This window comes from Argopecten irradians, chromosome 8 (genome assembly GCF_041381155.1).
Source record: "Argopecten irradians isolate NY chromosome 8, Ai_NY, whole genome shotgun sequence".
NCBI classification, from domain to species: Eukaryota; Metazoa; Mollusca; class Bivalvia; order Pectinida; family Pectinidae; genus Argopecten; species Argopecten irradians.
The window spans coordinates 15,090,141-15,108,257 of NC_091141.1; the positions used below are offsets into that span (position 1 = coordinate 15,090,141).

The 18,117-nt window shown below is 32.1% G+C and overlaps 1 protein-coding gene across 3 annotated transcripts in view; it reads right to left on the reverse strand.

Moving 5' to 3' along the window:
- Positions 1–15,678, reverse strand: part of LOC138329463 (sodium- and chloride-dependent glycine transporter 2-like) — a 30,369-nt gene extending 14,691 nt beyond the window's left edge. Inside the window, exons 1-6 of one of the 3 annotated variants that reach the window (XM_069276481.1) lie at positions 15,518–15,678; positions 9,177–9,278; positions 7,165–7,375; positions 1,643–1,777; positions 562–702; positions 99–255 (exon numbers count right to left, since the gene is read on the reverse strand). In XM_069276481.1, coding sequence (XP_069132582.1) covers positions 99–255; positions 562–702; positions 1,643–1,777; positions 7,165–7,375; positions 9,177–9,278; positions 15,518–15,607 — 836 coding nt within the window. In that variant the 5' untranslated portion in view covers positions 15,608–15,678. Of the gene's footprint in view, positions 1–98; positions 256–561; positions 703–1,642; positions 1,778–7,164; positions 7,376–9,176; positions 9,279–12,520; positions 12,916–12,956; positions 13,220–15,517 lie in introns of those variants that run through there. The other 2 variants (XM_069276483.1, XM_069276480.1) reach the window with 2 other exon arrangements.
- Between the last annotated feature and the right edge of the window lie 2,439 nt (positions 15,679–18,117).

Sequence of the window (18,117 nt, forward strand, 5' to 3'; positions counted from 1 at the left end):
ACCTATCTTTTTTCCCCCATAACTTACATTTAGGAAAGTGCATGGCCATTATGAGACAAACAATCAGCCCCTACAGATATCTGACACACAATTCTTACTCAAAGAAATCTTGAGCTGGAGCATGTCTAGTCTGATTTCTGGCAAGTTCTGTGATGTTGTGTAGCTCGGCCATGGAGGCGTTGTAGCATTGTCGATGGTAGTAAACACTGTGATTGACAGCATGGCAGGCTTCAGCTTCTACATGTGAATAGCAGTCTACAACAGAATCACATTTATAGCTATAAGTTCCATGAAAAAATACAAGTAAAATGTATAATCAGAATCAATGTTATAGTAATGCTCAGCACTATCAGCAATCAAGTTTATACAACTAACTACATGACAGGTCATATAGGACATATTACCGATGTTATAAGCATCACACAGTCGTAAAACATCATTTAATTGATCTCTGCAGCGACATGTATTTGCTCAATATTCAAAGTAAGTAGCCCATATTTACTTCCGGTAGCAAGTGGAAAATTTGAATGAGTACAGAAAGAGCAATACAGTTGTGCTTACATTGTGTGGCCCATTCACCACAGCTTTCCCAGGGTAGTTCAGCAGTGAAGGAGAGGAAGAGATACAGAATACACCAGCCTATTATGACGGTGTAATAAATGGCTACCAGAGCTGACACGGTGATCATACCATATCCCAATCCTGAAACAAATAACACTATGGTTTTACTACATCCTAAACAGTGTATTAAAATGGAAGTACCATGGTTATAATCAAGCAAATCCTATTTCCAATTAGTTGAAATCTGGCCCCTCAATATTACAAGGCCTACTGGAGACTATTGAATTTAACATGGGTCTGTCAAGTGGACAGGGATATATCTCAACCTGAGTGAAAAAGTTTGGCTTGTCAACATGAGGCTTACAGAGTGTTGACAACCAATATCTTTTAAAAGGGTTGAGATATGTCCCTGTCCATCTGACAGACCCCTGTTTGATTATTTTTTCCAAAAAAATCTAATGAAAGGTGATGAAATTTTCATTGTAACAAAGAAACATTGTAATGCATCAAAATTGATGACGTCCTCAACAATGGGCACCACATAAATTGAGACATCACATCATTGTCTGGTGCATGTAAGTTTTCCTTACCTTGGTAAAAGGATAGATATCTTTATCCCTGCACAAGATGACCATGTCCATTATGGGAGAAAAGATTCTCTAGTGTTTTCTCTACACTTAATCTGTTTATTGCTTGTAATTTCTGGATAAGTCCTAATAGGATCTTTTGTTATTAGTGGTAAACTTAGATGCAATGTAGTCCACTTGCAGAAACTTGCAATATGGACAGCTAGCTGCAAGATTCTGCAATACGACCCAATCAGAAGAAAAACAACCCATTTTGCTTATGAATACGTTAATAAGAACAATATATCACATTTTCTTAATTTTTCTAAAAATGTCATTAATATTAGTGTTTTACTATATAAAAACTTACAAGACATCTTTTTATACAATGATATAAGAGCTAATAAGAGAGAATTTTTGTCTACAATGGAGTGACAATTATACCAAGAAAGTTGTTGGGAGTTATGCTGTTAAATATCCAGAGTTTACCTTTGTTTTATTACCAATACACTTACCATGAAAGAGTGGACAGAATCTGTCGTAGATAACAGCAGGCCCAAGCGCAGCAAACTGTCCAAATGCCAGTTCCATGAACATGAGAGGTATTCCAAGTAACAACAACATCAAAATGAAGGGGAACAGGAATGCTCCTGGAACAAATCGAGATAAAGATTTTTTTTTTTAACCAGGACAAGTTAAGTTCAAGGGAGAGAATGTGTTTGAAAATAGACTCCCCCCTCCCCAAAATCTATTAACATTAAAATTAGCAATACCAAATATTTTTTTTTCAAAATTAGCAATACCAAATAATTTTTTTTCAACAAGGACAAGTTTAGTTCAAGGGAGAGAATGTGTTTGAAAATAGACTCCCCCTCCCCCAAATCTATTAACATTAGCAATACCAAAACATATTACCCTCACGTGCAAACAGTGAACTGCTGCATAATTCTTCAATAACACTGATGTAAAACTGTTAATTACATCACATGTCATTGTGCCATAACACCTCTTTCAGATGGTCTGACAGCTGGGAAAGTGAATATGTAGAAAGTTTGATCTATATGGTCTAGGCATATAGTTTGAGGTCCAAAATAGTCAATAAAGCTAACAAGATTTTTTTTGTCATATGTTATCTTTATACTTTAAACACATACATTTTTATGATAAAGGTTCTATTTCCAATGTGCTGCTCAATTATGGTGTACTTTTGTATCACCAACTAATATAAAATTATTCCAGTTAAGGGTCATTTAATACAATTATATCCAAAATGTATCTTTAGCACCCAAGAGTTTTTCATATGCTATTTCAATATAATACAATATCTTTGTCTTTAACTTTTCATTTTCAGTAATACAATTTTACCACAATGTGATGCCTATAGATTTTTCTTTAATCTTTTATTGATATGTTCTACTTTAGAAATGATACCTATCTTTTTTTCTTTTTTTTTTAAACTTTTTTCCCAGTAAATTTTATGTTTTCAACATTGTTTACTGTAACCTTTAAATTATGTTCTAGTTATTTATTTTTAATGTGATGATGTTTTCACAGTTAGGCTGCAGAGTGAGAAGAGGCCGTCCACGTTTGTTATGATTTTCTTATTAACAACAAAACAGATTCCACCTGCCATTTCTCGAGTTTCAAACGTGACCTGATATTATACACACACATGCTTACGTCAGACTTGATAAGAAAATGATAAACACAATGCTAATATTGGATAACATAATTAATGCACAGACGTAAGGCAAGTTTATATTCCAAGGTAGTACAGATGTCACCAGACAGAAGATAATAAGTGGTTAGAATGCATATCCTTTATGCTAAACTGGCATTTACATGGGATCTCATAAACAAATCCATGAATTGTATGTAGATAAACAAATATCAAAATGCACGTATCCCCACGGTTTGGTCTTATGACTTATCTTTTCCTAGTGAATATTACATTATCTATAATGTTTTTCTAAATTTCTAGTCTAACAAAAGTTTTTCTAATTCCAAATGGACATGACCTTAAAAGATCAATTAACTCTATGATTGAATTCCTTGCCTAATTAAGATTTTAATTGATAACAACCATTACAAAAAATTCTGTTCCAGATAATTGTTTTAGAAATTCGCAGTATTATTCTGTGGTTTGTCAAGAGATAAGACCCTAACAACAGAATAGTAAATTCCTTCCCTCGTGTCAAAATCTCATTCAAAGAATAAAACTGTAGGAATTCCCATTTATGGTGGTTAAATGTCTGTCAGCTACTGGATTAGACTGGTAAATCACACTATATGACTGAAGTTCCTTCCCACTCTACCTAAAAGATTAGTTGTTGTAGTGAAGTCTTGTGTGTAATCTCTTGTTAGTATCCACCCATCCATACTACACTGATAGGTAAAGGCCTACACTAGCCAGATTACTATTACGGAAAATCCTTTAAAAGAATAACCCTATCCTAAACATTCCTGTTTTCTGTGCTTGCTTTCTCGCACCATGGACTGTGTACATGTACATATGCATTTTTAACTATACCTGTATTTTTCAATGCAGTAATTTGATTTTTCAAAGGCAATATGTATATTTTTAGTGCTTTCTCTGCCTATATATCTATCCCATTCCCAACTGCAAATATCCTTATATTGTTCCCAATTAGTAAATGAAATCACCAATTGATAACAATTGAATCTCTTGAGGACTGCTCGATCACTTAAGAATCCCTTATAAAAAGTTACTATTGGATGTAGTACTACAGGCAAAAATCATTATAATGGCAAAAAAAAAAAAAAAAAAAAATAATAATAATCAAATTTTGTAATTATAAACTTCTCTTCAAATTTGGCAAATTTGCATTTCAATTTTTCAGAAATCAACCTTTGAAATATTCCTGAAATATTCTGGAAAAACACCAACAGACAAGGAATCCTTCACCTGAAGTTAACCTATTTAGACTGGATAACATGATGCAATACTGTTTAGCTATTTACCTTGTGACCTATTCATGTTTTGTAAATGAATACAGTATATATATCGGTAGCGCCACCTGTTATGTATGACACAATATCTTTTACCTGTTGTTCTCATATCCATGACTCAACAAATACCACTCAAACTGTTTAAACTAAAAACAAGGAGGGGTATTCAAATATTGTATTTCCTTGTTTGAATTGTAAAGTGCTATTGACATGAATAATACATTATATTAAGAAGTAAATTAATATTGCGACAGAAAACATACCAGTACTGGTACTAGCGTACTTTTTTCTCTTCATTGCTGAAGAGCTGGGTATTTTCATAGGACTTGATTGTGAAAGTATATCCATGAAATGATCTTAACTCATGATTTCAAAAGTTTGATTTCCTATACATCTAAATCTTGTCATTTTTCAGTGAAAGTAGAAATTTTTTATCAATTCACATAAATTCAAGCTATTTAATCTGAAATCTTTAATGGGTAAAGGTCATTCATACCAGGGCACCCACATAAAATACATCGAAAAACAACTTTTGGTGTGTTCTTATTCTTTGTTTACTTATTTCCTTTACATTTTGTTCTGATAATTAATGATGAGTTTGGATAATAGTCTGTTATCACGTCTGCATTCCTTGTTGTTGTAGACGCTGACATTCATATCAATTATAGAACTCATTTTTTAAAGGAACTGTAGTTACACCTCAGAAGGCGATGATATATCTTAGATATTACAATAATTACAACATTAACAGAATCCATTGCCACTTTATGAAGGTTATTAATATAATTTTAACTGTTTCATATACAATTTTATTCTAAATGTTAGCAGAATGGCTTCATCGTGGAAGGCCATAACATGATTTACCTGTTTGTTTAATCTTATGTCAGCAGAAATTGATCTCTGTCTAGCCATATAAAAATTCATCACCAGATAACCTAACTGCACTTCAGCTAGCTAACTACAGAATCTCCTAATGAATGTTTCTTCACGTGACTATGACACCTGACTTATATGTAACAGACCAGACTTTCAAACAAAATGTTCATATAAAAACAGCATCAAATCATTGGCACTTGCTGTCAAAACACACTTAATTCAATAAAACAATATTGCATTTGGCAAATTCTTTTTGATAATTCATCATTTTTTGTATATTTCCACGAAAACATCTCAATGATTGCAAAGGTAATAATTTTTTTTAGCATGATACAACTTATTTACTTAAATAATATGCATTCATCATTTCTGTGTAAAATCTATGTAAAAATTTACAAAGTGTAAGCAAAAATATCAATCAACCCTAGGCAACCAATAATATATCATTCTAAGTGACCATGTATGCCCAAACCTTTTTTTGATAATTGGTAAATTACTTGTAATTTCACTAGCAGATTTCACACACTCATATAGAACACCTTGATTTAATAAGTGACATATGACCCATGACTGTAGAAGATGGAGGTTTCACCATTAATTGAAATTTTATCAGATTTTTGACAAGAAATATTTTGCACTTCCTATCATATATTGAATTTTTAGGAGATTTCAGATTTTTAACTTATGGAATATTTAACAATATACCTATCCCCCGTACATTCCCTTGAAGATGTAACAGCTGTACATGAATATATGTGTCAGCTGCAGTCAGATGGAATGAAAGGCATCAAACCACAACAATAACACTCCTCAACAATATCATTAAGGTTATCTATTATGACAGACTTACCGTATTCGACCCCATAAGCACCAGCTGCATCACCATCCCTAAAAGCATCCCTCCCCTATATTGACAACTTGATTTTACTGGCCTCGAATTGAATTCAGACTGATAGTATGAAAACATCAAGTTTTTTTTACTCTATTTCTTTTTGCAAATTAATTTATGGCTTACTTTGTGCAATAATTTTATGACAGATTAGTCCAAATGATCTATTAAGTGCCCGGTATCTTTTTTCAATTTTTAAGTGCCCAGAGAAATTATTGGGTCGAACACGGTAAGTATTATAAACTAAGTCTACTTATATCAAAATTAATTTAGACTTCAAAAACAAAACCATCAATTATCCTCTTAAGATCAAGACAAATATGTCCATTCTTTTCTATTACGCACCATAAATTTGTTCTCTCTAAGTCTTGTGAATGTTTGAGTTTATAACAGATTACCATAATATTGTTAGTCTAGAGAATTTACATACCAACCAATATCTCAGGATTCTTTTGAAAACCATTACTAATCAATAAATGGTTCATTTATTTGGCTCTCAAGAAGCCTTTTTGTGTTTCAATTCTCTTAGTCCTAAAGATAACCTCAATTTAATACTGCAAAACATTTCACATGTGACCACGGAATGTTTTAAAATACATGGACCCTATTATCTATTGATATGACAACATATGTATAACAATCCAGTCTGTTTAAACATACCATAGTTTGAGTTGTCATTCCAGAACAAGTAGCATTGCATATGTACATTGAACTAATCAAACATGCAATGCTGCATGTGAAGAAGTGGTATTTTTTCCCCAATCTAATTAGTAGAGATTACTGCCAACAACTGAATTATCAATACACAAACACTGGTTCAAGTGCATTTAAACACACCTTGTTGCTCTGCACATGTCCTTTATTTTTTTTTTATTTATTTCTTTATTTTGTGTATTATATATTATAACCTCTCTTCTAGTTACTGACGTCAAAGGATAGGTTTGAAAGACTTACTTTTTAATTTTCCCCAATCTACGTATTTCTAATAGAAAATATTTTTACCAAGTACATTGAAACTCACTAATTTGATATTGGGACATACCTTTTTTAATATTGTTTAATTGAAATGAAAACGCTATGAAAACATATATCCTTTATCGCAAAATTCACGAAAGTAGTGTATAGTTCATGGGTGTAATATTTCATGATGTACTGTTTCAAACTTATTCACTGGGGTTTATTATTTTCAAGAATCTTTTTTTTTGCAATCTGATATGTAAAACCATGATTTTGATCAAATGTACGTGAAAGAATGATGATTTATTTTACTGTGCTATACAGTACTTAGAGCCAGATTCTTACCTCCACCGTTGCTGTAGGCTAGGTAGGGAAATCTCCATACATTTCCAAGTCCAACAGAGTATCCGAGGAGGGACATGAGGAAATCAAACCTGCCCGTCCAGTTTCCTCGATCTTTGATCTCCTGAATCTCACCAACTAAGTCATCGTCAAGGGGAGTAAGTACAGCTGTACTGGATACATCCTGTACAAGCTGTTCTGGGTCTGTTGTATTCTATGGGAAAACAAGGCATACATAATAATAAACAATAATACATTGCCAGGTGTTTGGGTTTTTTTTAACAATTAGAATATTTCTAAAATCAGTTTATGTTTTATAGTTCTTTAGATTAACATTATCAAAGTTTATCATATATATCCATTCATATAATACCACTCAGGGCGCTTAAAAAATTGATAAAAATGAAAGGGTGCTAGTGAGTCAAAATTATTGCAAATCTATGCCGTTTTATGTAATTTGGTACTTATTTATGCCTGGGTAATTGAAATTGAGGCCTCAAAAAGGGGGAGGGGTGCTTATAGGGTACTGGGCACTTATTGAGTCTAATACGGTATGTAGAAATAAGAAATAAAACAATAACAACTGACTAGTTACATATGCACTTTCCATATCTATATGTAGAAATATGTATCTTCTATGGGTGCTTTATCTATTACTTATTAATCATTTTAATCTAAGAATATAGTTATTGTTCTAAGTACCGTAGTACTGAATAATGAATTTTTCAAGTGTAACTGGGTTCCTTTAGTCAAATCGATAATTTGCTGCTATACTATCGGTAGATATGTTTAAGCATAGTCATGATGAATGATTATGACATAGAGTAAAAAAAAAACTTGAAAGTTGAAAAATCTGTAAAACATGAATAAGACATAAATGCCAAAGCTAGACAGCACTAGAGTCTGGATAGATATCAAAACTAACGCCAACCCACCTACCCCCACCTCAATGCATTTCCATACTGGGGAGATGCATGGGGTATATAAAGTTAACAGTAGAATTAAGTAGCCAGCCTTATAAATGTGCATTCATAAACCCTGTCCAGTAAGAATGACCCCAGCAGGTGACAAGTCAATTCAAATCCTGTTCTAAATTTAAACAAAGCTTAACAGCACTTAATGGCAGGATTCCAAGACTGATATCAAACCAGATTAAATGGTTAATAGTTCAGAAATGCTTCGGGCACTAAGGCATATTCAGCTAATAATGCGTTTTTTATCCAACAGCTTAAACACGTTTAATTTTTACAAATCATGTAAGCGTCCCTTCTTGAAGCCACATATGGCTAGCTATCAGGTACATATTAATATTAATGCATTCTAGTAAATTTAGAAATTCCATTTCATGTAAAATACAGTGATAAATTTACCTGCACATCCACATTATTTCTGTTTGTATTTAGACACTGTAGGACCCATTAATTTGTTTGTGGCTATACACATGAAAATGACCCATGAAAAATATTTGTGGATTGATCACTACAAGAAGGTGAACTCCGTATACAGAAAAGGAAGAGAAATATATATAATTACTATCAATTTTCATGGTCATGTGAACATAGATTTATATAATTTTGTGTTAAATTGCTGTAGTGACATTTATGACAATTTCTGTAAGATATATGTGTGAAAATTGCATCGTGCAGACACAGTGCATTGCACATTTTCTATTTATATGATTAACCAGTAACATTAAAAGTTCAGGGACAAGAAAAACCTGAATCTCAAGTTTGCATATTTTCATTTCAATTCTATGTCTCAAACAACATTAAGAATGAATGCATGTCAATTCAATTCACTTATAACATACATGTACTAGATTTTATCGGTCAACAATTGAATGTATTAAACTACCTGTAGATAAACTTGAAGGGAGATCATTCTTATTTACCATATTTCTTTTAAAATATGCAAAAGTTGTGTTATAATTATGCACTTGCAAATCCTATATTACAGAAATGAGGACGAAAAGGAAAGACAAAAGGTTTTGGCAATATTTTTGAATTGATATTTACCACTGTCTCCATGTTGTCGGGGTACTCCTGCTTGTACCAAGCTACTCCCCACTTCTTGTTAGCTGAAGGATCCGAGTCACTCTGATATTTCTCTGTGCCTCTCTGAAAAACAGTATAAATAACATTACTGACCGTATGGTGTCTATGACAAAAACATGTCACCCGATACAGAAATGCAGATCTACTTGCTGGTCAGTGTCCTAAGGTAATTAACTTGCCATATCATTTAACAAAAGGTCTACATTCCATCTCTACCAGTTTACATCATGATCTGGCATTGGGTTACTCCTGAACTAAAATGGACAGGTCATCTGCCAATTTGTCATTTCCATGTTGGAGCATATTGGTAACATGATATAGGTAAGGCATGTGTAACATGACTTCCTACAGCTTGGCAAGAATAAATGCTAATTATACTTTTGAAGACCTGTACATGTACAATGTATTTTCATAAATGTTATTCCTTAGCATTTAATTTATGAAATTCTACAACATAAGTGCTCCAATTAAATTTACATATGTATTCTCATAAGTCTGTGCATATTATAGGATTTAGTTTTCAAACTGAATTTAATATTCTATAGTCCATAAACGCTTTGAGGAATAGATCTACATGCACTTTAGTTTGACTGCCATTCTCTCACTATAACACTCATTATGGGATCCATCCAATAACAGAATGAAAATTCAAGAAACTTTTTTATTTAAATGCTGTTTGCATTCAATGACCACAAAGCCGAGTGGGTTGCAATTCTAAGTTTTGAAACCCTTGTAGGACAACTGCAAGGTCCTGACTGGCCACTAAACCTAAGTTATAATACTAGATTATCTCCCCCTAGTTTGAAACTTAGAACTTAGAAACAGACATACATGTCTAAATACACATTATCAAGCCAAATTTTAGTAATATTTTTAATATTCTAGAGATCTAGACTGATTGCCATTGTAGGTACTGCCTCGCCTTGTAGGTTGGTGGGGTAAGAGGGTTTTCTTTTTTTTAAGTATATTTTCCTTTAATTTTACATTTGACCTCTTTTAACACCTTGTCTGTAAATTTTTATAATTGGATGTAAACAATGGCATTCATAGCATTCAAAGTAAAATTAATTTCAAATGGAACAATTAACTTTGTTCCTTGAAATGAAACATTAAAATTTACATGTCTCCTGCTTGAAATAAAGTCAGTGCAGTGACCTGTACGAACATAAACATTGCGCAAAATATTTAACAATGCATAGATCTTTATCTAAGTTGAATAATAGCCAATATGTACATATATCTGCAATAGATTTGGCAACTTCATAGAATATATGTATGGTTTTATTTAACAGTGCATCGCTACAAAAGTTTAACACACTTAGATCTAAAACAAGCAATGCTGCATTTGTTGTTGTTTACGTCTTGTAAACAGTTAAAAATGAATTCTTACAGAAACAGGTTGTACTTTATACTTTATATTTATATATTACTGGCTATCTGTTTGAAGCTCTATTATTTAATACTAAATAGGTAAACATTTTTTTTTTTTTTTTTTTTGGGGGGGGGGGGGTTGTTTTTTTTTTTTTTGGGGGGGGGGGTTGTTATTTTTTTGTTTTTCATTTTATATATTTCATTATTATAATTCTGTTTCAATTTTGATTTCCTGCCTAATTAAGAAGATAAGTCAGTGACATAAATAACAGTTTTCTTTCTCCACCAAAATTAACCTAGAGGTAACTCAATAGAGAGGCAGCATTAACAATGAGTAATGAGTAATCTGCATCTTTTTTTCTAGTGGAGTAGAAACAATGTGGAGAAAATCCATTACAAACAATGAAAATTAAAGACGAAAATAGAAAGTTGACCTTCAAGTCAAAAAATAAGTCAGAAAGAAAATAACATATATAAATAACAAGATTATAATGCACTATTCGTGGTGATTAAAAGAAAGTCTCTAAAGCAGGTCTCAACCATGTTTACCTTCAGCTTATAGTACATGGTTCTGTCAAATAATCATACAGAGTTCAGGCAACTGATTGGCATACACATATGAATGGACATTCATATCAATACTATTTACGTTAAATGTTTACCCAGTATATGACTAACAGAGAACACCTGGCACAAAACAGATGAGGGCATGACGCTGACAATAGAAATAAACAAGAGCAATCATGATCAATAAATAATACAGTGACGCAATGAAATGTTTTTGTTTACAACACAACATCATACACATACTGCATTTGATATTAAAGTTAATCTATAATGGAATTAATAGCAATTAGATGTCTTTTTATTTAGACATCTAATCAAATTCAGAAACAATAATATTCACTGAGAGATTTATTAAATTAGTATTGATTACTAAAGACAGCTGATCGTGGAATTATATGCATGGCAAGTACAATGGTCCAAGGCCTATGGTTAAGATTTTCCATGGCTTTAACAAAGCCGAAGTCCAAGAATTCTATATACCAAAAGCATACATGTTCAATGTAATTACTCTATGGACTAATACCAGGTACCAGATATTCACCAAAGACATATATGAGTGTGTATGTTATTACTATTATACTAATAAAGACTTTATAATGATCAAAGACTGCGAACTTAAGCATTATTAGCATTTAAAACTTAATATTATCCCTTAGTTCTACCCTTCATACTTAAAACCTTTAAAATTATAAAGCTGTAACTGACAGTATAGAAAACGTCTAAAAATTAATCTGTAGTAAAAAGAGTTTTGCATAAAAAGGGGTTCTTGAGAGGCTACCGAGTTTTAAACTAAGTTCAGTTTGGTGTATGACTAGGCCATTTAGGTTTGAAATGCTATCACAAAAGTGGTCATGTGTTGGTCTTAATTAAGGATAGTCATGTTGTGTACGTCTGCAAGCTGAATCAAGGTTTAAAATTAAAACTTTTATAATATATTATATATACATGTTATCAAATTTTGTTGCTAAATATTCTAATAAATGGATTCAGTTTTTAAATTATGCGTAAAGTATATAGATCTATTAATCTTTATCTTGGCTTGTAAGAACTCAAGAAATTTTTACTCTGCAATTATCAAATTCAAATTTAGTATAGGCTTAATTCTTTTTGCATTAAAGGTCTACTGACAAGTATTGTGTTGAAAATTATTCAAAAAAATCGAATTTGATTTTCCTTTTTAAAATGTTTATGGCATTCTATATGTAGATTACATTCAACATCATATAAGTCTAGATTATATGTTTTATAAAAATAATTTAAGTTCCTTAAAAACAAAATCGAATTTGAATTAACTTCTGAAATGTCTAGATTTGCATTTAAATCACATTAGTTTTACATAAATCTGGATGATAGCACTCCTTGCTCACCTGCTCCAGTTCAGCTTCAGGTATCAATGGAATTTCCGCAGCAATATCCGGAATACTACGTTTAGACACTTTCCCGTCTTTGTAATTGTTTGGATTTATATTTGTCACTATTTGCCCATCACTGGCCGTGCGGACTTTATGGTATTCTGACATGTCTCAAGTAAGGCACAAAGCACTTATAACCACACTTATGAATAACAATTAGAAAATAAATATATAAAACCCAAAAAGAACAGACACATCTACATAAGAAATCAATAAAAAGATATGTAAATACCTACAGAACACTATAAGAAAAGCAGCTGTTACCAGAAAAATCCCCTTGTATTGACGGCAAGATCTGGCAAATGAAACCATACACTACTGACCAGTGACCATGCAAGGCGAAAAAAAAACTCCACATGAATTATATGTTTGGACAAAATGTAACACATACATGTACAGTCCTCGCACTATGCTGAGGATTACTGTTATATTAATCCTGGCCTTGATCACTTCACAATTGCTATCCTAATCTTCAGATCAAGCAACCTTTCAACACCATATAGATTATGTCCTGGGTTTGTTTTCATTCAGGATTGATCTTGTACGATTTTTAAGCTATCAAATGTGAACAACAAGTTCTCTCGTTGATCCTATTCCATGGAATGACTCAAGATAATTCTGAACATTGGCCAAAACCACCACATGTAGTCAAACTTGTCTGAATTTAAACTGTTAGTAAACAAACTATGAAGGCATACCTAAATTAATTCATGTATTCATGAATTGCATTGTAGTAAGATATAATATGTCACAGAGATCCAATAACTATAACTATTGACTCAGATTAATTATTACCATTTGGCAAAGTTACAAGACTAAGGTTACTGTATCAGCATATCAATATAATATTGTTTTGTAGCTCACAGTTCTATTAAAACAATACACATGTAACATGGATTTTATGCAAATTGCAAACCAGTCCAAGACAGATTGCTGATCAGATACACAAGATTTTAAAGAAAAACTATCTTACAAGTCATTACCTCAAATTAATCATTCAAATCAGATTTTTTCTGATGAGTTTTGTTTTCATTGATTATAAATGAAGAATCCATGGTAATCATCAAAATGTAGCCTTAAACTTTGATATATTAATTAAATAATCATCTTGCAAATGCCACTATATGCTGATGTACTTCTAATGTTCAGATAACATGTATAAAAGGGATCTAGCTATATAGATTAACTGTGATTATCTTACTCAATCATTTTAAGGGCCTGTATCTTTTTAATTGGGAAAATATTAAATTTCATTTCTCTTGAAACATGTACATATTTTACATAGGTTTCTTTATGTGTCTTTATTTGGGAAAATATTTACATAAAACTGGGAAAATTCAACAAAATAACTCTAGGGGAAAGGACCTTTATTTGGTCCCAAATGTACCTGAAATAATCAATATTATCACTAAAAACTAAATCTATGATTGAATACAACATATAGTGTATATATATATATAATATCAATACAGTACAAGTAGTGTAGTGTATATAATCTGTGTGAACTATTTGGTATTAAAATACAGTCACTAGCAGTTATTTCCCTTGTTTGTGAACAGATGGTATGTCCCATAACTGGATCATCCACTGGAATAGTCTAATAAAGAAAGGTAGATGTCTAAGGTGTTTCTTTGTTTGTCTGGTTTCTTTTCTGAGGATTGTTTTATATAGACAATCAATTGTTCAGTTTATTTCAGATATTTACACCAATATGTTCAGATATTATAATATAACAAAACCATCATTTTATGTTAAAAATTCTCAATCTGATAAATAGTGATAATTAACTTTACTAGACTACAGCGTATCATGTTTTATTCGACTATAAACTCCACTTGATAATAATTTTACGATCATTAAGTCCATTGAAGTAGTAATAAGTCTATTATACTTCTATGTTACAAATATAATCAGGTCCAAGGAAAATTTGATGCCCAATTACAATTCACAAAAGAAAATAAGTTGAATTTTAGCCTAATTAGTACATACTTTTATTGTTAAAATTGAACAGCAACTGAACTAATATTACTTAGGCACAAGTTGTGGCGTCAATCACAATTCCTCACAAATAATTATTTTCATTAGAATCTAGATACATAAAATTCCTCCTAGTTTTATGAAAATGCAGTTGTCTTATCCTGACCAGCAGATACCCATTAATTTCACTCAAATGAATTTCAGGAAATAAGCTTACAGAAAATATAATAGAGGGACAGTATTTTTCAGCAACAAAAACAAAAGAGTCTATGGATAAGAACTGTAAATTAGTCAATGATGTTTTTAGTTTTATTTCAAAGGTGCATGATATTTGCAGTTTCCATTAAGCATCATGTAAAATTACAATCCACCATCATATAATATTATTGTGTTAATTTATTTACGATAATATGATACTAGACTACCATTTGATAAAGTTGTATAAATAAATGTACTATTATTGTAAACATTACTAGGCCTGTCTGAATACATTACATTACATGCCTTTGGAATTTCACGAGATATAGAAAAATGCTATTTTGTTATTTAAATTAAAATCGACATTTAGGTTTAGTTTTATCAAATCGTAGCACTACAACATTACTATGTTGCACTAACGATCATTCAGACATCACCTTATATGGCGTGTTTGTTTCCCGCGTTTTCATTGTAGTCTGCTTCTGCACCTAACAATATGTAAACACGGCATATTGGAAACACTTCCGCGATGAAAGGGAAATGTTTACTCTGGCCTTTGAATAAAAGTTAAAGATAAATTACTATTTATTAAGAATAAGAACTTATTGGTTCGTTGTATTTAAGTATATGTCAAGTTAGAACCGAGAAACTGTCTCGTTGACACGTAAAACAGAATCAATCAAGCGTGTATCGGGACATAAAACACGTGTGCCTCCATGTTTCACGTTGGTATGCACTTCCGATGGTATTTCATCATCTTTAACCTATCTCACTCACCAGAAGGTCTACCTGTGCATCATTTTCAGTCTCGTTGTTTCGGTTGCCTACTTCCAAATCATCTTGATTGGAAGAATTTCCACCAGCCATGCCGTTATAATACTATCGTTCGTTGTTTACACGGTAGCCAGACACCGCCACCAGAGGGCGCTTGATGAGTCGACAAGATGAGGTGCTCATATGGGTTTTTTCTGAGTGGTTGAAATGGGAAAATTGCTTCTTATATCAATGACCATACAAGAAGAGAAAAATGTAGGTGTAATGCAGCAATATAACTTTAACGGTTAAAAACAAATCCAAAAATCGAAAATATTATCAGAAAACATACAAAACTGTTTCTGTTAATCGGATACATATGCTGACAAGATTTCTAACACCTCATTTAACGGTTAGTAACGTTTTATTCAGCTTATACATTTAAGTTCATACAAGGACGTCATTGGTTCATAACATAATATTTTATAAATAAAATTACATGTACAGCTGTAAATGTACCGGTTTTATTTAGAATTCTTATACAGATGCGTGTAATATACTACTAAATTACATGTATATATTGCATATTTATAAATATCAGCATGTTTCGGACATTAAAAACACATTGATTAATCTACCAAAGGAATTTAAGATATATTCTTCGCTGCTTAATTAAGGGGATGTTACACATTAGGTAATGCAATGTAACATTTTTTTAAAAGCCGTGACCACGCAGTCATTGAAACACGGGTTACATCAAAACCACGTTTGTATATGCTGTCGTGAGATATAAAATAGTACAAATGAAGACAAACTGGGAGGCAGAGAAAATTCTTTATATGTTATAGGCATGTGTTTGCATCTATAGTGTTATTTTATACAACTGACGCCCACGTACAGGTAAGTTTTAAATTTCTCCTTTAGTGGCCCCTAAATTGGCCTCTGACTCCCATTCATAAAATTAATGGGGTTGCATCATTCTTAGTTCACGCGGTACGTTACTATTGATTTTTGTCTCCAACAAAACTACATATCTTTTCATATTAGGTTATTTTATAAATAATGGTTGTATTAATTAGAAATAGGACAACCAAGAAGCCCAGCTAAGTCACAAAGATATTTACCTGTATATAGTACCCTACATGTACGCCTACATGTAATTGAAAGGAATGAACGATATTTTATTTCTCGTTATTTATGAACATAATTAAACTGTCAGTTATTTAATTGACATGTTTTTCCCTATATGATAAGCAAGTATCAAACGATGACGTCATATCCTGGAATTGATTTAATCTAATAATGATTTTTTTTTTCTATTACAAAAGCTTATTTCTGAAAAGATGCAGTTTTATTTTATTTTTTTTTTGTGGTTTCATCCCTATCGTATTGCTTTCTGCTGTCATATAAATATGGATGTAAAAATGTCACTGCAGATCGTGCCAGTAGCCTGAACTGGTTTTATTTCTTTTCTCCTTTTTTATTGCGATCGATAGTTTGATTACATTTTCTGTGAGACCTGCTAATTAGTAATGTTCTCGTTGCATACAATTATAACATACTGGGTGAAATAATGACACACATTTCGACTTTACTTGGCGACGGCGTTAGGTATTGGTCCTTCTAATACAGCTTATAGATATCGTCTGTTATATAATCTATGTTCTCTACCTGATGGTACCCATACAAGTTATGTTGAATTTTTTCCCTAGAATGACGTCACTATTTTGTCCTTGCGTATTGTTCCCTAGTCCGCCAAACCTGCCTGTATATTAGACTTTTTATTTTTAAAAAAAATAAAAAGCCTAATTATATAGGCAGGTGTAGCGTACTAATTGAATCCGTTTATGAGTTAATGCCGAACTGTCTTTATGTGTATTCATCCATTGATTTGGTTTTGTAATTGATTGTTCATTTATTAAGGTTTTGCCTTTCTTTGGGTGTCGTCGTACTATCAATTAATTTACGTATTCTATAACTAACAAGTGCGTGTTATAAATCTTCATCAATCAATGCAATCTTATTAATGTTTAGTAAGCTAAAAGAACCCTTTCTCCAATGTTGTGATATCATGATTGAATCACACAAAGCTGCCTCGTACAGTCATCATCATACTACGTCATCATCTACAAATCGATCGATACTCGGCTATGACACACTCACGTAATCTGTTTTTAAAACGGCAACAATCTAATTTGTTAAATGTTACAAATCCAACGATATTTTGTTGATTGATCTGCTTTTCGCAAATTTCTAACCTTTTATTTTTGATTGTTAAACAGTCGAACTGAATTGAATACTGATCAACCATCCATGGCCCCAGCAGAATCTATGTCTCATAGACGTCAGCATTCGCGTAAACAAACTTACGTAACGCCATGTTGGTTAAAGGATTTGTCATAATATTTTGGGTGTTGTTCTGTTTACTAACATTTATTTCTACACTGACACATAGCCATCTTAGGTGGTGTAACGCAAACTAATCTTTATGAGTTGAAGAATCCCATTTGACGCGCGTACGTTTTACATGTACAGGCTGCCAGTGGGACGACCGCTCTATTGTATTCAAAATATTTTAATTATGGAACAAAAGACACAACCAATTGCCATTGCGATGAATTAAA